At 39.5% G+C, this 23,218-nt stretch overlaps 1 protein-coding gene across 1 annotated transcript in view; it reads right to left on the bottom strand.

Moving 5' to 3' along the window:
- Positions 1-19,059, bottom strand: part of PRDM1 (PR/SET domain 1) — a 33,537-nt gene extending 14,478 nt beyond the window's left edge. Inside the window, exons 1-3 of the mRNA XM_063311604.1 lie at positions 18,908-19,059; positions 17,202-17,447; positions 8,945-9,064 (exon numbers count right to left, since the gene is read on the bottom strand). Of these exons, the coding sequence (XP_063167674.1) occupies positions 8,945-9,064; positions 17,202-17,381 (300 nt within the window). The 5' untranslated portion in view covers positions 17,382-17,447; positions 18,908-19,059. The remainder of the gene's footprint in view (positions 1-8,944; positions 9,065-17,201; positions 17,448-18,907) is intronic.
- Positions 19,060-23,218: the final 4,159 nt, after the last annotated feature.

Genomic DNA, 23,218 nt, shown 5'->3' on the forward strand with positions numbered 1-23,218 from the left:
AGATTATGGCAACCAGCTTGATTGATAACTGGCAAATAGAGGGAGAAAATGTAGAAGCAGTGAAAGACTTTGTATTCCTAGGTGCAAAGATTACTGCAGATGCTGACTGCAGTCAGGAAATCAGAAGACGCTTAATCCTTGGAAGAAGAGCAATGACAAATCTTGATAAAATAGTTAAGAGCAGAGACATCACACTGACAACAAAGGCCCGCATAGTTAAAGCAATGGTGTTCCCTGTAGTAACATATGGCTGCGAGAGCTGGACCATAAGGAAAGCTGAGCGAAGGAAGATCGATGCTTTTGAACTGTAGTGTTGGAGGAAAATTCTGAGAGTGCCTTGGACTGCACGAAGATCCAACCAGTCCATCCTCCAGGAAATAAAGCCAGACTGCTCACTTGAGGGAATGATATTAAAGGCAAAACTGAAATACTTTGGCCACATAATGAGAAGACAGGACACCCTGGAGAAGATGCTGATGCTAGGGAGAGTGGAAGGCAAAAGAAAGAGGGGCCGACCAAGGGCAAGATGGATGGATGATATTCTAGAGGTGACGGACTCGTCCCTGGGGGAGCTGGGGGTGTTGATGACCGACAGGAAGCTCTGCCGTGGGCTAGTCCGTGAAGTCACGAAGAGTCGGAAGCGACTAAACGAATAAACAACAATAGCAGGTGACAGGACAAATAATGGGATTTAAGAAATGCTTGTTTTCAAAGTGCCTCTGAGATTATGAAATGAACAAAGAAAGCTCCTGCTAAACCTTAACCCATACACCGAACAATTTGTTGCACTCTGTCAGTTCCCCCTGATCAAAGGATTCACAGAACCCCTTATCGGAGGATCTGCCATCATTTCCCTGTGAATGGTGTAGACTCTGTGTCGCCAGATGGGAGGGGGTGTGAGGTTGGAGTGTGAAGTGATTATGGCTATGGAAGACATCAAGGACAATGGGTTGAGATACACCAGGACCACCACCTGGATGGGAGTGGGGGTGACATGCTTTCGTGGGAAAGGGAACAAACCAAGCAAATGTAGTTTTAAATCTAGGTTTGAGCGGGAACTCTCCATTCGCAGCTTTACTTCTGTACCGTTCATTACACTTCATTAAACAGTTGAAGGAACCTCAGCTTCTTGACTGTGATCGTGTGAATGCTCGAATGACCAGGTGCTGACATTAAGCTGCCAATCTTGTTTCATTCGAAAACTCTTCCTGAGAAAGTAACTCGGCTGAGAGTTAATGAATCATGCCTTAACACGGAGAATCCCGAGCCAAGCAGCCATCGCCTCTACCATCATCGGAGAGGACAGTGCTATACGCCAAGGTGGAAGAGGAAAGAGTTGAGTCGGAGGAGAGCTCTGGGAGCGGCGACAGCGAGTGTGAGATGGAACCCCAGCTCAACATCACAGAGTTGGAAAGTGCTCTTCTCTCCCTCAATTTCAAGAGGGAGCCTCAGACACCAAGTGTGATCATAGAAGAACCAAAGATGGGTCCTTCGCAGTCTGGTGCCAGGGAGCAGGAAAGAAGAGCCCCTCCACCTGTGGAGGCACAAGTAAAGGTGTGGAGCCTGGGGTCCCACGGGACTATATCAGACTACAACGGGACTCCGCAAGAAATGCGGGGTTTGGAGGCGAGGATGTCTGCTATGGAAGTGGTGCTGCAACAAATGTCAAAAACCCTTGAAACCATGGCATACCCCTTGGCAGAAATTTCGAGTCAGCTATGCAGAGTGGCATCACCGGACCCATGAGGAAGGCGATGCACCCTAACCCTGACCCAGGATTTCGAATCCCCAGTGAGGCGCCAGCAGAGTGGAGGCCACCCGGAGAGCCAAGGCCAGTGGGGGAGAGCTGCACACAGCAAAGCGATGTCGGCTGTGACCCCAAAAGAAATACAAGTTAAATTCAATGGGGATTCATGACAGCTGGCGTTCTTCTTGACCAACATGTCCATCTACATGAAGGAATATGGGTCTTGCTTTCCCACCGAGTACAAGAAAGTGAGCCAGGTAGGCGCCAGGCTTCAGGGACCGGCAGCGAAATGGTTTGTGCAACTGCACAATGCCATGGCCCCTGAGCTGAACAGCCTACGAGACTTCATGAGGGCACTGAGAGAGCCCACTCGACAAGATGAAAGCGAAGGTGGGCATCCAGAAACTTAGGCAGGGGGGGGAGAACCGTGGTGGAGTATGCCATGGAGTTCAAAGCTTTTGCCGGGAAAGTTATGGACTGGTCAGAGACCACTAAGATTGACTATTTCAAGGGGGGCTTGCAGCCAGAGGTCCTAAGGTGGGCACTCTGCCACAGAGACCCTCCTACCTTAAAAGAATGGATTTGCCTAGCAGGGGAGGTAGAGAATATTCAATACCAATTCCATAGGCAACTCCGAGCACAAGCGACAGGGAAGAATACTGGAGCCCCAGGGCAGTTTCCCTCCACCCAGCGAAAGCTATTCTGTGACAGAGAGGACCCGAAAGACAGCACATGGAAAAGAGGCAACTGTTTCAAGTGCGGGAAAGACACCCACTGAGCAGCAGAATGCCCACGCAGGGAGTCCGATGCACCTAAAGGAGGAACCAAGCCGACTAAGACCCCGCCAATCAGATGCAAAGTGACAGCTGCGACAGCGCTAGCACAAAAGGATCCAGACGTTAAGTCCCTGATGGAGTCAAGCAAAGACTCCGAGCAGGAGGAACAGAAACCGGTGGGAAATTACTTTCACCTGTTCTAGATTGCGCCTGCAAGCAGGTGGAAACTCCTGGGCACAACGTGCCTACTTCGGAGGAAGACAAAGATCATCCTTTGGTGAGTGATGATTGCCCCACCTTGTTGGTGAGAATAGAGCTAAAAAACTTAAGAACCTGACACAAAGCCAATTTGACAGTGATGTTAGACTTGGGGTGCACAAAATGCTTAATACACCCCGTCTTAATTGACATGCTGAGCCTCAAAACTAAAAGACTGAAGCACCCAATTATTTTCACCCAGATGGACAGTTCCCGTTGAATTCCGAACTGAGACTGTAGCCATGAGGTTTGGGGGGGGGGCATAAGGAAACCTTGCAGTTCATTGTGACCCCTATTGCCAACTATTCCATCATCCTGGGACTCCTGTGGCTAAAGAGTAGAAAACCACAAATCGACTGGGAGTCTGGCGCTTTATTGTTTAACGATGGTGCCAGCAACCTCTCGACTGCCACGGAACGGGTGGAATGTAGCTGGGATACTCCTCAACCAGATCCCAATGGGAAAACCTGATGCACAATCAGGCATTCCACCCGAATATGCCGACTTTGATGTGTTCAATGAAAGAGAATGTGACCAATTACCTCCGCAAAGGAAAACTGATTGTGCCATCAAAATTGACCCAAAGGCTAAATTACCCAAACCAAAAATGTGTGCTATGACAGAGACAGAAAAAAGTCCTCAGGGAATTCACAGATAAAAACTTGGAGAGAGGTTTCATTGAGCCTGCTAATTCACCTCTGTGCTTTGCCCAGTGCTTTTCTGGGCAAAAAAGGATGGCTCTTAGACTCTGTACTGATTACCGTGGAATAAATGCTATCTCAATAAGCAATCAATACCCTCTCCCCTTAATGAAAGACATGCTAGCACACCTATCAAAAGGAAAGGTGTTCACCAAACGATCTCAGGGAAGCCTACTTTACAATTCGAATTCGGGAGGGGGATGAATGGACAACTGCTTTTAACTGCCCTTTGGGTTCTTACCAATACAAAGTGCTCCCATTTGGATTGTCAGGGGCCCCTGGAGTATTTATACAATACATTAATGAGCATTTGTACAAGGAGTTTTTAGTGTATTTAGATGACATTTTAATCTATTCTGACAACTTCAAGGACGTTTAGCTTGTTAAGGAGGTCTTGTGAAAACTGAGGGATGCAAAAACCTCCAAGCTTTACAAACTCCCAGAAAGTTGAATGGTAAACAAATCCGCTGGGCTCAATTTTTTAGCCATTTTAATTTCACCCTCAATTTCCTCCCTGGGAAAAAGAACTTTCTGGCTGATGCACTTTCTTGCCTCCCGCAATATAACACTGCCCAAACCGAAATTGTAGACACCGTTTTCTCTCAGAAACAGCTTGGAATGGCTTGCGTAAGGTGCAAACAAGCAGTAGCAGGGAAAGTGAAAGTGCAGGCAGACCTAAAAGGGGAACTGCTTAAGGCGCTCCCTAACGATCCCTGGCTACAATGTAACAAAGCCCAATTGACTGAAATTGACAACGTCTGGTATTGCAACGGCAAAATCTACTTGCCCGAGTCTCTTCACCAGACAATTTTACACCGTTCCCATGATATTAAATCTGCAGGACATTTTGCCTTCATAAACTCTCTCCACTTGGGGAGGTGCCAATTTTGGTGGCCCTCCCTTTGTGCTGATGTACAGTCCTACGTCACCTCATGCCATGTCTGTGCCCAAGCAAAGAGGAAGGGGGGTAAACCACAAGGACTTTTACAACCCGTGGCCTTCCCCAAAGCTCCATGGAAAGAAATCGCTATGGATTTCATAGTGGATTTACCCAAGAGTAAAAACAAAACTGTTATTTGGACTGTTATTGATTTATTCTCCAAGCAGGCTCATTTTATATCTTGTGCCAAAATCCCAACTGCTCAACAATTAGCAAAGCTATTTCTCACTCACATCTACAAAATCCACAGCTGTCCCACGCGTGTGATTTCCAACAGAGGCGTCCAATTTACTTCCAAATTTCGGCGAGCATTTTTAAAATTAATTGGGGTCCAGCAATTCCTCAGCTTGTTGAGCCATCCGCAGACAGATGGAGCAACTGAACGAGCTCAGTCTACTCTAGAATTCTTACGTTTTTACACCAGCTTTCAACAAGATGACTGGGTGGACCTCCTCCCTTTCGCTGAGGTTGCTTATAATAATGCAGTACACCAGAGCACTGGCTTTTCCACTCTTCACATGGTTTATGGCCAGGATTTCATTCCCATACCAGAACTTCAATTGCAATCTTTGCCTGATTCCTCAGTAGCTGACTGGGCTACCCAGATTGCCACAAATTGGCCTGTCATCTGCCAGGCATTGGATCATACACATGACACTCACAAAAAGTTTGCTGATCGCCACAGGCGCCCAGAATGGAAATTTAAGGTTAGGGACTTGGTGTATTTGTCCACTAAATTTTTACACTCCCAACAACCTTCTAAGCAGCTTGCCCCTAAATTTGTTGGACCTTTTCCAATCACCAAAATCATTAACCCTGTGACTGCACAATTACGATTACCTTCCAATCTTAAATGACTTCATCCTGTTTTTCATTGCAGCTTGCTTAAACCTGCCCTGGAACGTTCTAAGTGGCACCAGCCTGCAGCAACCCCTCCACCCATCATGATAGATGGCCATCAACACTTTGAAGTTAAAGACATTCTGGACTCTCGTTTTTTTCGCAAATCTCTACAGTATTTAATTCAATGGAAACATTTTCCAGATCCTGAGTGGGTTGATGCATGTCATGTTAATGCTCCTATTTTAACTAAAAAATTTCATTCCAGATACCCTGCAAAGCCCTCACCTTACTGAACCTGTACTTATTTTGCCTCCAGTTATTGCTGTTTCATTCCTTTCTATTGTTCCTCTTTATCTTTCTTGGGGGGGGTGGTATGTCAGATCCCCCTAATCAAAGGATTCACAGAACCCCTTATCGGAGGATCTGCCATCATTTCCCTGTGAATGGTGTAGACTCTGTCGCCAGATGGGAGGGGGTGTGAGGTTGGAGTGTGGATTATTATGGCTATGGAAGACATCAAGGACAATGAATTGAGATACACCAGGAATACCACCTGGATGGGAGAGGGGGTGACATGCTTTTGTGGGAAAGGGAACAAACCAAGCAAATGTAGTTTTAAATCTAGGTTTGAGCAGGAACTCTCCATTCGCAGTTTTACTTCTGTACCGTTCATTATGCTTCATTAAACTGTTAAAGGAACCTCAGCCTCTTGACTGTGATTGTGTGAATGCTTGAATGACCAGGTGCTGACACCTCTGTAGTAATTGTTTGAAAGTTATCACTAGGGAAAAAAATGATTTAACTGGAACTAAAAGTATTTTTTTATATATTTCCATTAAGAAATACCTCACTCTTTATTTGTCTTGTTCCCATGGGCTTTGGGCAAATGGCAAATATATACTCCTAGTTTCATTTTTACCTCAACTGCTACTCCTGAGATAAATTAGTCAGGTGATTTCCAGAAGGACACTCAGTTGAAATGTCATGGCTAAGAAAGGATTTGAGTATTGCTTGCTCATGTCAAAATGTAGAACTGCCACACTTCCCCCTGTGCTTTTTTACATGCATATTCAATTTTGTCTGAACGCTGTTTGATGTAAGAATATACTGAGAAGTCATTAAAAAAATGAAGTAGCAACAAAGCTGTCCTTTTAACACACACAGTAAACACCAGAATCACTTTCTTACTTCCTGTCATTTGAGGCTGAGGAAGTACATGTGGCTTCATCAAAGAAGCCTGAGAGATTTTGCGGTGTTTTTGTTATGAGAAAGATGGAACAAAGACTCAAGAATTATGCTCTCAAAAAAAGCTTGTTAGCTCCGATTTGCAAACTTCCAGGAACTCAGCAGTTCCACTGGTATGCACTGCTGTAACAAGGAAGAACCTACTTTTCAAATTTAAAGGAAAGATCTTCCAGTCACATTCCAAAGCTAATGCAATTTACTGTATGCTTTCCTACTACAAACACGCTGTGCAGTGAGATTGCAGGGCCCTGTAGAACTTTATTCTGCTGCTTCATCTAATCATCATGAATCAAACAGGATTAAAATGTGCTGAGTCATACTGCCACAATTACAAGAAATGACATCACCTTGGAGTTTGCACAACACATTCATGCTTTTTCTTTCTAGATGGTATAAACTGCATGGAACCCTTATGAGTACATATAACAGATGTTTCTGTTCCTGCCAGACAAATAAGAATGTCTTTTTACATGACATGTGGGAAATTATCTTCCAGTTTCCTTTGCATCTACAGTGCTGTTTTCAGGCACTGAGGAAAGAACCTTTTCTAAGAATCCCAGGCACTGTGAATCAGAAGATTCAACCCCGGTATTTAATCAAGGTTTTTCAAAATGCGGGTAATGCGTGTGTGATATCAGTTGTCTCACATCCTGTTAGGTAGTTAGAATCCTTTTCCAAGAGTTGCTGAATTATTTCAGGGCTATACTTTCCTAATCTGATTCCCTGCAGATGTGTCAGACTAAAGTCCCCATTGTTCCCAAACAGAATGGATCAAAGAAATTGTAGTCTGAAACATTGAGAAGGGCCCAGGTTGTCCTCTCCCCTAACAATTAGTGTGAAGAGAAACATGCTTATTTTTCTTCCATGATGAGAATTTGAAAAACAATTATTATAATGATTTGACTAAGTAAATCAATTACATCTAGGGTAATGACACATCTGCCTTATTGAAGAACTAAACATGAATGAGAACAAATGGCCAAAACAGATGTGTTTCTACTCTGTCTTCAAAATGTATACAAGTAGTCCTTGCTTAACAGCCACAATTGGGACCGGAATTTTGGTTGCTAAGTGAAGCTGTCATTAAGAGAATCTGACAGAATTTTATGACTTTTCTTGCGACAGCTGTTAAGCGAATCACCGTGGTTAAGTGAACCACATGGTTGTTAAGCGAATCACATGGTTCCCCATTGATTTTGCTTGCCAGAAGACAGCTGGGAAGGTCAAAAAAGGTGATCATGTGACCATGGGATACTGTAATGGTCATAAATGCGAACCGGTTACCAAGCGCCCAAACTGTTATCACAGGACTATGGGGATGCTGCAATAGTCGTAAGTGTGAGGATTGGCTGTCAGTTTTTTCAGCACTGTCATAAGTCTGAACTGTTACTAAATGAATGGCTGTTAAGTGAGGACTACCTGTACTTATACAGAGAAGCAAAGATGACATGGCCTTAAATTGCAAGTTTTTGTAATGCGGTATTGCAATGAAGTCACCAGTAGCATACCAGCTTCTTACCACCATCCAATAATTTAAGTTAAATAAATTTCTTGCACTCTAATCCTAAAGTAGAAAGAATGGATGGGGTAAGATGAACTAAATTTGTCATAAATGAGATTTGGAAGGGAAGAAGACTTGATTGTGTGGAGATGATATATTGTATCTTTGGCTCCACCCAACCCCTGCAATTTCGATTACATCTTATCCCCTTATATAGAGAGGAATACCATTGTACATTAGTACAGCGTTAGAAAAAAATAAATCCTTTATCATATTAATTCTGTGTTCTCTTACAGCAACCTTATGAGAAGTATCATTTTTATTTCTCAAATGAAGAACTGAAGCTGTGAGATGTCACCTGGCCTAAATTTATTATGGCCATGAATGTACTCACAAATGGGTATGCACAAGACATCTAGCTCAGGATCCAGTGCTACAATCAGATGGATCGAGCAAAAAATTTCATAGTATCAACAAGCTGGATTTTTAAAAAAGCTTTATTGTAGAATGGCTAATTGATGTGTTCTCTTCATTTGGTCAATTAACACTATAGTAACTCAGTTACTGTAAGTACTAATTTAAGTATTCATCTTAAATGAATCCTGTGAGGAGGAAGAATAGCATCACATTTGTGAGCTGTAGTCCCGATTGTGTTCCTGAGGAGGATGCCTGAGACAAATTGCTCTTTAATATGGATCCCCATTTTAGTCTTTCCTCCTGAAAGGTAGTGGCTCTGAGTAATCAAGATGCAAGAGGACCACCAGTGGCTGTTCTATTCTAAGAATGGGACTATAGTCCCATGAGAACTAAATAGGACAATACTGCTAATTCATCAATTTACCTCATGCAGTTCAAATAAGGGCAGTATTGTTTTACTGAAAATGTATTTAATATTTTGTGAAACTTTTATATAAAGTTATTTTCCCTGCTTACCCTCCAAAAATATTTTCTATTTGCATCCTTAGGAACTGTGTCACTGGTGTAGATCTCACCAACCAATGGTCCAAAGCGTGTTCCTTTGGGGATAATATCTTTGCTGATAACTCCAATAACCTGAAAAAAATAGGTGTGCAGTGTTAGATTATGTTAAGAATATATGCATTGAAAAATACAGTTTAAAAGAATACATTTGTGTAAAATAGTATGATTCAAAAAGCAGTTGTACACATTGTTTGCCTGTTCACTGTATTACTATGAACCACATATTTCCCCTTCTTCTGTATTTAAAATAATGTTTCAGCAATGAGATTACAGGTACTGCTGCAGAATGAAGTATTTCAATTATGAGTAATATTCATATAGCTTAATTTGCTCTGTTTTTGTAGAAATACTTAGATGCAGCAGTATGGAATTCAATTTATCTATAATTCATATCATATAACTAAATTATGACTGACTCACTTTGAAAGGTGCACCATAAATGTAGATTTGGGGAATGGGAGCCTCCCAAAATGAAGAAATGCTTAAGACTAATAATCTCAGTATTGTTGAAATATTGGTAGTCCTCGCTTAATGACCATTTGTTTAGCAAATGTCTGAAGTTACAACGGCACTGAAAAAACCGAATTACGACCAGTCCTTGCAGTTACAACCATCGCAGTATCCCTGTGGCCATGTGATTGCGATTTGGGCACTTGGCAACCGTTGTGCATTTACAATGGTCACAGTGTTCTGCAGTGACATGATCACCATTTGTGACTTTCCCAGCCAGCTTCTGATGAACAAAGTAAATGGGGAAGCCGGCAGAAAGTCACAAGTTGCGGTCATGGGATGTTTCGCTTAATAACTGCTTTGCTTAGTGATGGAGTTGCCAGTCTCAGTTAGGGTAATTAAGTGAGGACTACCTGTAAATATTTCCATAAGCAGTAAATATGACGCAACTGCATCCATATTTAATAGAGTTACTAGTTACAGCCCTTGTACCTTACCAGCCTACATTAGAATCCTTGTACCTTAATATCCTACATGGGAAGACAGATGTATATTATAATCTGAAACAGTACTTATTAAAGGACAACCACTCATAAAACCTCTAATGTGCTTCTTGTGGATTTAACCCACAGTCTTACAGTGTAAAATATATTGGCTATACAAGTTCCTTTTTGCCACTAATTATATCATGGACCATTTGAGTATCTCCTTACATACTGGGGATTTCCTCCCTTCCTCTTGCCTCCTCCACTAAGCCCGCTCAATTTTAATTTGCTTTGAATATTATATAAACAACAGAGTAACTTTGTAAACCAGGAACCATGAATAAGGACTTTTTGAAACTGATGTCTGTAACTTAAATGGAAAGTGGGGGATGAAAAGAAGACGTTTGTTCCACAGACTTAGTAAACAGTCATGTTCAAGCTAATGAGTCATGCTATTCTCACACTATTGACTAGTTTCATTATACCTAACAAACTAATAAACGGATAAAACTGCATTACGGATCCATTGCACTTAACTTTGAAAATAAGGATATTAACTAAACCAAAACACCACAGTACCTCCTCTCTTTTCTCAAGTTTATGTATATTGTAGAGCTTAACTAGTATCTAGTGTAATATGTGTAATATTTTACAGAAGTGATAGATCTTCTGCTTTATTAATTATACTTAAGTTTTAAATGGGAAGCCTGGAAGTAAGTGTGTAGGGGGAAGGATTATTGATTCAAGTTAGAGATTAGTGAGATTTAACTTTATTCCCATCTTTGTAAACATTTTATACCTGATTTTTTGCAGGCTATCTTTCAGAAGAAACATGTATATGTAGGGTCTGAGAAATTAAAAAAAGAGTATCTAGCTAGTGGGATCTACAATAAACATTTCTGGATCGATCAGATCTTGTTAGCCCTGAACAGAGCAGTTTCTTGGTGCTGAAAGAATGAAAACTAAGTGCTCCAATACAGGATTCCATACGAGACTAAGAGGGGAAAAAGGTTCACTTGAAAGCAACCAGTTTTCTACCAGAGTTTTACCTCTTGATCAGGGGTTGAATTTTGTTCTAAAGCCAATAGGTTCCACAACATGAAAAAGTTTGAAACCCTTGCAGATAAAGCCCTTTGTTAATTGCCATGGTTACTCTCAAAGATTCCTGGAAGTTGTAGTTTTCTAATGTGTTGAAATCTCACAGAAAACTACACTTCCCAGAGTTCTTTGTTGTATAAAAGAATGGATGCTAAGCCAGTTTAAATTTGTAAGAGAACAAAAAAAAAGTCTTGACAGAGTAGTAACACAAATATCTAGGATTTGGCTTGCCATGAATTTTTTTGGTGAGTCTGGAGAACTCTGTCATGTTTTTTTCCCCCTAAACTTTAACAAATTCAAACCAGTTGTGCATCTTTTAAAAACAAGTAGAAACAAACAGGGACATGCCTAATGGCTGTGTTTATTTTTACCACTCTTAAGCATTTTTCATAGAGGTGAAAAAGGCAGATGTTCTTCTGGCTTTTCCCCATCTGACTTAATTTACATTCTGTTAAAACCTTCAAGAGAAAATTACAGACAGTATATGAATTATACTGTAGTCTGGCCGTTTTTGCTCTTCATAGTGGTAAAAAATACATCCCCCTTTCATTTTAATTCAAACATATGTTGAAGTTTTCAAAACGTCTAGGAATCATTATTACTTGGAACTTGTCAAATGGAAACAGCTAGGGGATTTTTGTAGAATAATTCAAAGCATGCCCAAACAATATTTTGTGCAAGGCCTTTGGAAAGAATTTAGTGTGATGCGTTAGTTATCTTCATTAAGTACGGTGTAAGTGTGTGTGCATAGGATATGTTGGGGGGAAGAGTGGAATGGATTTGTTTACTGGTGTGAGAATGACAGAGGGGAATGTTTGCAATATTCAGCCAAGCTATACAGTAACTTTGTTAATTCCAGCCATTTCACTTGGCTCACTTTCTCTCTCTGTATTCCTCTTCCAAGGGTTTGAATGCTCAGGCAATGGTTAAGAGAAAGTTCCGATATTTTTTAAACATCGCATGAAAATTCCACAATTTGCAAGTTACTATCAGAGGAGGAAAGGGGAGAGTGAGAACACTACTGATGGGAGAGTAAAAATGGGATGTGCTGCTTGCTATTCACCATAATCAGCAACCCCCAAGTGTTCATTCCAGCATTACGTTTTCAGAAGAACGGCCATGTTAGTATGTGGCAGAAAAACAAAACACAGCCTTGTGGCACCTTAAAAAAAATAAATGGATGACAGAGCTTTCATGTCCACCTCATCAGATGCATGAAGTGTCATCCTGAATGAATTACAGCTATTATTAAGCACTGGATGCACTGGAAGAATCATTCTCTCAGGAGTAAAAGGTAAGTGCAACCAGGATTGAGAACATGTGCACTGGAATTGCAGTTTCTTTCTTATACACATAACAAGCATTTATTGCATTAATGTTCTCCATAGAAAGGCTCTTCCTGGCTATTTTCTTCTAAAGAGCACACTGATTTTCTCAACGTGTGAATGAGATATTACCCAAAGTTCTGTTACCAGTAATTATATATTGTAGAATGGTTGTACATAAATTATATTCCAGGATTTAACTATATCCCCCAAAAGAAAAAGGAAATTATACATTATGAAGAAGCTCGAAAGAAATCCAGCTTAGAGCCCATATCAATTGTGGCTGTGCTTCATAAAGACGACGTATTAATATAACTATGAACTGGTAGCATAGCTTTAAAAAAACAACTACAAATCAAAAAGGAATGTAAATTAAGCCTTGTTGAATTTTGAGACACACAAAGTGATGTTTCAGATTTGTCCACAAGGTGTCCTTAAGCACATCTGCTTTGGAATAATGCTGTCCCAACACCCCACAAATTCTCTACAAACTAATGGGAATGGAAGATCTTCTGAACACTAAGAATACCTCTTTGACAAAGAAACTGTGATGACAAAGGAATGTAATGTCAGTGTTTTAAAGCTGAATAGAAAAGTTTCTCCAGCTGCCATGGTAAGTACAATACTTAAATAGGCTGTTTCCCCCCCCCCTTTAAGTTACAACGATTATAGAAAGTATTTAATTCATGAAATTTTAATTACTAGTTCTGCCATTAGTATATGGATGTTAAATACACTAATATTTAACATCCATATACTAATGGACTATAAAGTCATAGTCATGTGTCACTGAAGAGTAAAACCCTTGTGCTCCTTGCTCACATAAAACCCTGAAACTGGCCTTCTAAAAATTGACTATTGGGATGCAAGGCACAAGAGAGCTTCTCTTTCTATATTATTAAAAAAAAAATAGCAAGTTTACGAGTGTTCCAATTCATTCTTGTTCATAAAAATAATACTGCAATATGTTACTAGTGCTTTAAGTTTAAAGTTACAGAATTGCTTCTATACTGTACTATTCTGATGTGATCCTCCAGATTTTGGGCTGAACCCTGTTAATTGTTTTAAAATCTGACTTCAATTCTTTCTGATTTTAGCATAGAAGCAACTTTGCTTTTCTTCATGGGAATGGACACTGCAATTTGACAGACGGAACTTGCCCCTATTAATTCTGCTGAACATTAGCTGCATTCTAAATGGGCTCTTAATCTTCCTGAATTAAATAAAAATAAACACCTTTAAAAAAAATCACCAAATTGTTGCAAGATCAAAAAATCATTGTATTATTGTGAGATCAGATTTTTTGTTTTTTTAAAAAAAATGAGGGATATCTAAATCGTTGGAACTGAGCAGGGTCATTGCTGCCCATAACTGCTGTACCTCTTGTATAAACATTTTCATTGAATTTTTCCCCCCCTTTATATTTTATCTATATACAGAAGCTACCTCCTTTGATCCTTTATGGGGATCAGCACCTTTTCTGCTCTAACATCCCATTTGTCTCTGACACTTGATAAAGCACATGTAGATTCTATACAATAATCAGTACTTTATAACTTTCTCTAATCATTACTATTTTTAAATACATTTATCTGAGGATATCTTATTAGAATGAGCCTTCATAAAGCACAGGCTGAATGTAGATAAAAGACACAAGCTATTTTTTTCTTTTAATGGGTACTACCATAATATAAAATTACTAACTAAATACACTACTAACATACAAAACTTAACCAAATAAACTGAACCTGGGCTAATGTCCACGGGAAAAAATTATTTAAGATGCCTGTTAGCTTAACCTCCACTTCCCAAGTTCCATGATGACTTGTTCACTTAAGCTTTTGTCTGGAACAATACACACTTTTTGTTTTTCAGCAACACTGGGAGAATAATGCACTGAAGAGGGCTTACATCCTATAATTTATTCTTTTTTAAAAGGGTGGAGTGAGAGGAAATGTTTGCCTGTTGCTTCCTTCTTACATGTACACAGCAACAACATTTGCAAGATATTCAAGTGATAAATATCTATCTAATGGGTCAACATACAATTTGGTTAAATGTTTAGTTTGATTTTCTGTGAACTACCTTCATCTTCCTGTTGGCTGGAAGGGTGGATTAATTCTAAAACAGCAAAACAATAAATACTGAAGCATAATTCTCTTCCAAGTACAGCTAATAAGGAGCAGTATCTTTTGTGTCTCTAAGTCACAGTTAGGACAAAAATATAGCACCTATATTACTTCCTGGAATCAGTCCTAAAGAACACAACCACCACTTAAAATGTCTTCATTTTCTGAATTCATTTCGAAGTTTTTGGTTTGTAAATCTCTAAAAAGTTGGGACTAGACTATCATAAAACTTTCCTCCCCACAAGTCGATCCAGAAATTAAAGTCCACAGTGGAGGCTATTCTATAGGTCCCTATAAAGGATCTTGACATGGTATCTTCTGTTGTGATTGGCTTTACTGGAATGTACACTTCCTTGGTACCAACCTTTCTGTCTGGCCAGTGTGTATTCTATTTGTATGTATTTGTGGATGCTTGAGCTGGTTGTTGGTTTTTTATCATTTTACCAATATGAATAGTATTGCCTATTATTTTAAAGGAGCTTAATTGGGAGTTTCCTTTCAAAAAAAAAATCTGTCCACACTGAAAAAATAGTACAAAATACTGCATCATGAATGTCCATAGATAAATGATACATCTTTGAACATTAAGAATTAAAGTTGCTTTAAGATGCCCATATGCTTACTAATGGTATATGGTACATGGTAACTATACAATGAAAAACAGCTCCATAAAATAATCCCCAACAAAGGTCAACCATATGACATATTGTGGTTTCTCTTGCCTTTTCAATAAAAGGTGGAGTTCTGGGATTAGTAAAGCAATGAGAAATAAACAAAAACACACAGGTGCGCGTACAAAACACAGGAGTATCTGTAGGCTCTAGGAATATTACTCTAAATACAGTTCCTTAATGACAGCATTTACATTTCATAAGCATATTTTTCTCCATAAAAAACAGCTCACCGCTTGCATCATTGTATGTGATAATGTCTGAGTAATCTATCCCTGAAAAATAGCAAGGCCTCTGTGGCCAAACGCTGCCCAAAGCTACAAGCTCAGGCATACATATAAGATGTGGTTCCTTTAGATTAATTTTTCGGTGTACGCTATTTTGCATTATGCTATAAAGCTAAGTTTACCAATGAGCATATTATGCTGTAAGAGAAAATGTTCTCATTGCTTCTGTGTTTGTGAATCAGTGTAAATAATTCGAGATCTAGAACACAGATGTTTGGATTCTGAACTCAGGATCTCCCCCCTGCCAAAATATTCATAAACTCTAATACCAATTAACTTGATATCCTGCCCAATCAACCATAGAACTGATACAATAATCACAAAGCCAGTTAAATCTGAGGCAGCATACTATGAACATATAGATATTGTATCCTAAATGGGATATGGGACTGGATACACAACTACAATTTCCTCTATTTTTCACATAGCAAAGACGACTAGAATGAAAAACAAATGAAGGATATTGTCTAACAATAACCTTCTCTGTAAAGATCCATGGAACTAAATTTTATGAGAAACAACTACAAATCTTGTCGTTTCTGAAACCACTGTTCAATGTAATAGTTTAAAAATGATTCACAAATGCATGAATGTGTGCCAGCATATAGCAAGACAGTTTTATTTTTTTCAGATTGCTTGCAACCTGAAAGAAGATTAAGGCATACAAAATGGGTTTACAATGGATATTAGGTAGTTGCTTCTTCACAATTCATTTTCAGGCCATTCAGCTAAACATTGAATGTATCAGAATTATAATTACATTGCCTAACTCAAGGGCCCAGTATACAGTGGGAATATTTGAAAACTTCTGTTGTTCCAGCTCATCATTCAGGTTCAGCTACAAAGCAGAACAGCACCAAGAATGAAACCACAGAGATAACAGGCTACCTATTGTCTGAGTAATGTTAATAGAATTACAATTTATATCACTTCAAGTTTGGGTCCTGTTTTTGAATACAAGAATTTCCATGCTGTTTGTTTTAAGAAGGATCCTTTTAATAACTAGAAAGGAATGAATGTACACCCTTCCCTGAGCTCTGTGGTCAGTTTATTTAGCCACGGTGGCAACACAGGTTATAGCTGTTCCACCACAAGTCACAGGAGAGGGACAAAAAATGATGGGTTGGCCCTACCATTATTAGCCAGCTGAACATCACGCCTAACTATAATAGCTACTCTACCTGAAGGAATAAACAGGCAACCGATTGCTCATCTAGACTGATTTTCTTTTCTCTGCCCTTCTGGAACAACAAAGAACGCATCCACTCCAGAGACATGCACTAAAATATACCTGTATGTCCAGCTACCAATAAAGGTCCTGTCCTAGATAAACAAGTCATTAAAACACAGAGTATTTAAATTTCACTGATTTGACATAATTTTATTGTTTCAGAATAAAAAGGTCACTTATAAGCAGGGTATACCCTGTATTTTACAGGTATGTGTGCTTAGGACTGTACAAAAGAGCTAAGTCTAAACTGGCCAGGGATACAAGTTTCCAATTGCCATTAGTATGTTAAACCGCATCTTATACACAATTTCTCTATATACATCAACACATGTTGGATATATAGAGATACATATCAGGAAGTGTTTCTTTTTGATATAGTAAAATAGGAATGATACAATATTAACAGGGAAATCTCTTCAAGCCTTTTCTATGCTTTTAGGAAAGAAAAACTGGTGATGCCTATTTTAAAAAAACACAGAAATCTAAAGGTCTTTTAAGGTTGCTGTAATCATTCTTGGTAAACTTGTTCTTACCTCTTTGCAATTTCCTGCATATTTGAAAATCAAGTTCCTTGGCAAAGAAGATTCGGCCTGAGTGCAACCTTCTGCAGAGCTGGGTTCTGTGGGATGATCATTTACAATGTAGGTACACTTGTCTTCAAATTCAGCTTCTGTCCATACAGTCATATCAGCATCCTTCATGTCCATTTTCATTATCAATTTTGTCCCTTTGATCTGTCCTCGGGAATTCACAATATATGAACTACACGGTACAGCAGCCTGGAAAAAAAATATATATATATATATTTGTCATTCTCTTTTCATCACTGCTGCCAAATTGATCTAAATGGCTATCTAGTGGCACACTGAGGACATGAGTGGAACAGCTGAAAGTAGCCAAATGCCCTGCACTTTGAGGTAACCTCTCTGACACACCATGTTCAATAGCTAAAGCTAGTTAAAAAAAAAAAAGAAACTCTCCACACCTCTTTGAGATGTTTCTTTATTATCTGAATGGGGGGATGGTGATCTGAAAGCACAAAAGTTTGTGTACAACACAGCTTGTTGGAAAACTGCATTAGGAGAGTGTCATAAACAAGGAAAGGAAAAGGAAGGAACTGCTGTCTGCGTCTGAAAGAGCTAAAAATGGAAAGTGCATGCTGGAAGAGCGGAACCTGGCTTGCTTTTTCCAAATGAGGAAGACTGAACTTTCCCACCACTTCCAACGCACAAACAACTTTTAAAAACAACATTCCCCCCTCCCTACCCTATACTCCATCCTGTGCTATTGCTCCAAAACAATCCAAAGTAACTAGAAATATTATTCAGCCCCCTACTCCCAACTGGCATATTTTTACATCTTCCAAAAAGTGTTTAAAACAAATTTCATCGCTGGGCTATACTGAGAATACTGCATGGCTTACAAGATGGACCACAATGCTTCTATTTCAAGCAGTGCCTACACAGTCACAAAACTCAGAGACAAGATATTTCTTTCATTTCAGTTCTTCATCCACAGTACAGGTATAATATTAAAGGCCAACCTTACAGTGTTGCTTTGAATATTCTTATTGCAAAAAGTACTATTTGTCTCTCTCTCTTTAGAAAAGAGTATCACATTTTAAACAGAGCAGGGTAGTAATATTATAGAAATATGAACAGATTTATAATACAGTTATAATATTTAGTCTTACAACCATCCTTATAGTAGTAGTAGCAAACTAATTTGCATATTAAAAACATGTTAACTTACCATTCTGTTTTCCCCAAGTATAAAGACTATGGATTAGACTACAGCTTTTCCATAACAAAAACCTGAAGCTCCAGAATTATACTACTAATCCTTTGGACTGAGATCAAGTAGGTCATATTCCCAATTCAAAGAAATATTTTAAAAAAGGCAAAGAACAAAACTTGCTTAATTCTGTATTTTCTCATAGTATCCAACTTTGGCAGGTTTAATAGTTCTTCAGATAATGGTTATGGAGCCAATAGGACAGATTCCAGAGACTCAGGCACCATATGAACACAGCTTAAGACTTTACAGTAATAGTGAAACTCAACTGCCAGTTGCTACTAGCAGTGAAAGAATTAATCATCATAAAAACAAAGGTCCCTTGAACTTAAAAAGGCACCTTAGAAAGGGCACTTTCAAGAAAAACATTTGCCACTGTCAACCTGTTCCTTGCTATGTTTCATTCAAAAAACCCTCTCCAGCAATCTGAAAAAAAGTAGCTTACCGAGGTACAGTCCACAAATACTTCCAGCTGGCAGCCTGGCGTTTCAGGTAAGTCTCACACATATCTAAAGAGCAAACATTTCCCCTGCCTTCCACTTAGCCCGTGGAAGTAAGACCGACTCATGCCTCGAGATTTAACTTTGGTTGCTCGGGCTGGCCTCTCGCTCACGAGCTCTCTCACTGTGGGACAGGTGCAGTAGATCTTAGGCTTTAACTCCTTTGAAACACAGGAGGGCTGAATGTTTCAATCTGTGCTAGCGAAACACTCTTCCTTTCTCCTTCCTGCTACAAGTTTCCAATGAGCCAGTCATTTCTGATTTACTCACACTCCAAGCTGACAAGAACAGGGGTGGAGCTATACCTGCAACTCACACAGAAATTATCCAATGAAACTCTGATCCACTCAGAAGGAATTTTTCCTTTCTGAAAATCACAGCAATGCAGACTTTCCAATTAACACATACGCTGGTTAATAGGCTGGTAGCACATGAATTATCTTCCATGGGAAGGGGAAATATTTGATGGTGAAAAATAATATGGATGGCTATATATGCAGCATATAACCCAGTATGTAGAATTGGATGCAAAAGAGAACAACATTATTTGTCTGTCCCTAACTTCTATCTCTAAATTGAACTTTCCAGGAACATCAAAACCCAATTAAATTTCTGTTTATGACTGATGTACAAAATAATGAAGGAAAAAATATTGTTATGCAGTTTGATCTGTCATTAGTTGTATATGCTTTTAAATTAAAAATAACACCCAGATTTCCTGTACGACATACGTATGTATTTTCCCCCCCACCCCATCCTTTTACATCCCTTAATAAGATTAGTAGGACTTTTACTCCAAGGAAAGTGAGCACAGGACTATAGCCTTAACTTTGTGCTATTTTAAAACAGCATCAGTTAAAGAAGAAACAACACAGCTTTGCCCTGCAGGTGTTTTTGCAGAGAGTGGTTCAAATGCTAACATAGTGCAGAAAGAAAATCTCCATTATTAAAATTCGTATTAGACACAATCACTTAAAGAGCAAGTCACTAATGAAAGAAGCACTTGTGTGTAGTAATTAGACAGGCATGCGTTCTTGCCATTTCTTTTCCTTCTTTCCATGTTAATGTACTGCCTTGAAGGAAGGACATCCTGTGATGATGGCATACAATGTCCTGTTTGTACACAGACCTTGCATTCCTATTTCTCATTACCAAACAAACCAGATGCATAACTTCCTTTAGTGGTCCTGGCCCTTCAATGTGGAATCCTTCAGCTCACAACAATTACCAGGTCACATAGCTCCATGTACAGTCACACACAGTATCAAAAACACCAAGTCAGTTCAACAAAGGACAAGTCTCCTACTTTTCCTTTTTACATCACATCTTCAGACATGTTTATTTCACTGTGCCATTCTTCTTATGTAGGAAGAAACCTGTTTTGACTTGTTTTAAAAATACAAGTGAATGTCTAAGTGAGAATTTTTATTATTCATAGACCTATTTCATTCTGACATGCAGGCCATGCCTTAGCTCTCTGAAGTTCTTATGGAAAAAGGTGAACAGGATTATTTTTCTGTCTAGGTGACACAGTAGAGAGAGTGGCATATATTTGTGTAAAGACCTTCGACATACTCTAATCAAATATCTGCAGATCACTGGGCATTAGAAGACATAGTGTCAGAAAAGTACCCTGATAATTCTACAAAAGAATTGACAGAGGTTATGCAAATTACAGAAAATGAAGTAGGAACAAACATTCAAAACAAAAGAATATGGCCACCCTGATTTTGATCATTTATGATGAATCAGAAGACTGCTACCCACTCAGTACTCTGTACTCAAACCTGTGGCTTCTAGATACGGGATAACTTGAGCCTTACCACCTTCCTGTAACTACTCCAGAGTCTGTGGATATAGGAAAACTGGATAAACTAAGCAGAAGCTATAGAAGAAGTCCTCTCTATATTGTTAACACCATGAAATATAATGGTCATTGTGGCTGTCTGATTCTATTCCTGTGGAACACCAGAAGCAAGGGGGCTATTTCTGCACACTACTCTACTAACAGGTGTGGCCAGCACGACTTCCCATGAAGCACTACAGATCCCAGTGGAACAGTATAACCTAAAGCAGCTTTGGTATAGGAAACAGCTATGTTTCCCAACCCACGTATGTTACTTCTAACATGAATGACCTGACTCACTTCAATATATGGGTAGTCCTCGTTTGGTGACCACAATTGGTTCTGGCAACTTGATTGTTAAGTGAAGCAGTCACTAAGTGAAAATCATGCGACCGCAACAGTGCTTATGATTTTACTTCAGCTTTCCTGGCTTCTTGCTACTTCCTTCAGCTGAACTGGGCTTCTTTCTCTTTGAGTACATCTTGGTATGGGGTAAAAAAACAAGTGAAAATAAGAGCAGGTTATACAAGTGTTGCCACTAATCTGTGCATCGATGCTTAGTTTAGAATTTGCAGGACAGATACCAAAGAACAAGACTAAGGGAGATGACATGTAATAAATCTTGAAAAAGGTTTATTAAGAAATTGTCCCTGGATATACCTACAGCATCAGAAGGATATGACCCCAAACAGCAGGGAAGGTTTCCAAAATCTGACTCATGAGGAAGCTGGGTAAAAGAGCAAATCTTATAGCTCTTTTTCCCCCTCCCCCACCCTTTGGAATGCTCACCCTGGCGCTGGGATAATTAGCAAGAAGAGAATTAATGTTTGTATTTACATTCATTGGAGAGGAAGGGATTACAAGAGAGTAGCAAGCACACAATGGGGAATACACATAGAAAGGAATGCGCTAGTGCTGGCTGTTTGCCTACTGTGTTAGCCTCAAGACCTTAGGAGGCAAACAAAAGCCTTCAGGGTGAAACTGATTAAGGTCTTGTCAGTTTCAAGCAGCAGCTGCCAGTCCTTGGAAGGGCTCTAATCAACTAATTAAGGTCACAGAACTGAGTTTGTTGACTTGAGGTTAGCACTTTTTAGGGACAGGCTGCACTGTGGAGAAAAGCAGTTCAGGAAGAGACAGTTTGTTCAAGCAATCTCTCCACTCTGTGAGGGGTGGGGGGAATGGTCAGGCACAGGCAACTGATACAGTACTGACTGACTCTAATAGTGAACATGTGATTGAGAAAGAGAGATGCTGCGAAGGTTGTAAATGCGATCACTGGTTGTGAAGTTACTTTTTCATCACTGTCGTAACTGCAAATGTTTGCTGTCCGAGGCAGTCTCTAAATAAGGACTACCTATATCTTGTTAATATAGAAGTCTTCTTTCCTTTCTACATGTAGTAAAGGTAAAGGTTTCCCTTGACGTAAAGTCCAGTCGTGTCCGACTCTAGGGGGCGGTGCTCATCTCTGTTTCTAAGCCTTGGAGCCGGCGTTGTCCGTAAGGACCCCGTCCATGGTCATGTGGCCAGCATGACGACACGGAACGCCGTTACCTTCCCACTGAAGCGGTACCTATTGATCTACTCACATTTGCATGTTTTCGAACTGCTAGGTGAGCAGGAGCTGGGACTAGCAACGGGAGCTCACCCTGCCGCGTGGTTTCGAACCGCCAACCTTCCGATCGGCAGCTCAGCGGATTTCTACATGTATACACCATATAAAACTTACCTTGATAGAATGTTCCAGATCATTCTAAATCCCTGATTTTTTTTTTAAATGTAGGGGACAGCATAACTGAAAATCCAGTTAACAACTTTTCAAGTGTAGAAAGTAATTGCATATATAACCATATATCATGATTAGGTGTGAATAATATTTGTGGAAATATTTTTGGTGTTTTTATTATTAGTTATTTCTTAAGCTTTACAGAAAGAAAAATTACAAAATGCAATATATAAAGATATAGATGATGTAGATATATCTATCTAGATCTAGATCTAGATCTAGATATTCTGTTTGTCTGTAATGGAGTTTTAGGAATATCCAATTGGCTGCCATTGATGATAATGAAACCTCCATGGCTATAGAAATTGATGCTATTCAGTCATGTTCAGGAGCTGCAGTTCTCAATCATGTACCCGTTAACCAGAATACTACTATGAAATCTGTGTTCAAATTCTTGATTAGCCATGAGGCAACTAGGTGACCTCAGTCTGTCACCATATCTACAGCCAACAATCTCAAAGGGCTATTGTCACAATAAAATGGGGAAATGAAAAAGCAATGGGGGCTAGATTCAGTTCACTGCAGGAAAAATAGAATATATAAAATAAATGAATAAAGAAATACAGGTAGTCCTCGCTTAATGACAATTGAGAACAGAATTCCGGTTGCTAAGTGAAGCAGTCATTA

This window comes from Candoia aspera, chromosome 1 (assembly GCF_035149785.1).
Source record: "Candoia aspera isolate rCanAsp1 chromosome 1, rCanAsp1.hap2, whole genome shotgun sequence".
NCBI classification, from domain to species: domain Eukaryota; kingdom Metazoa; phylum Chordata; class Lepidosauria; order Squamata; family Boidae; genus Candoia; species Candoia aspera.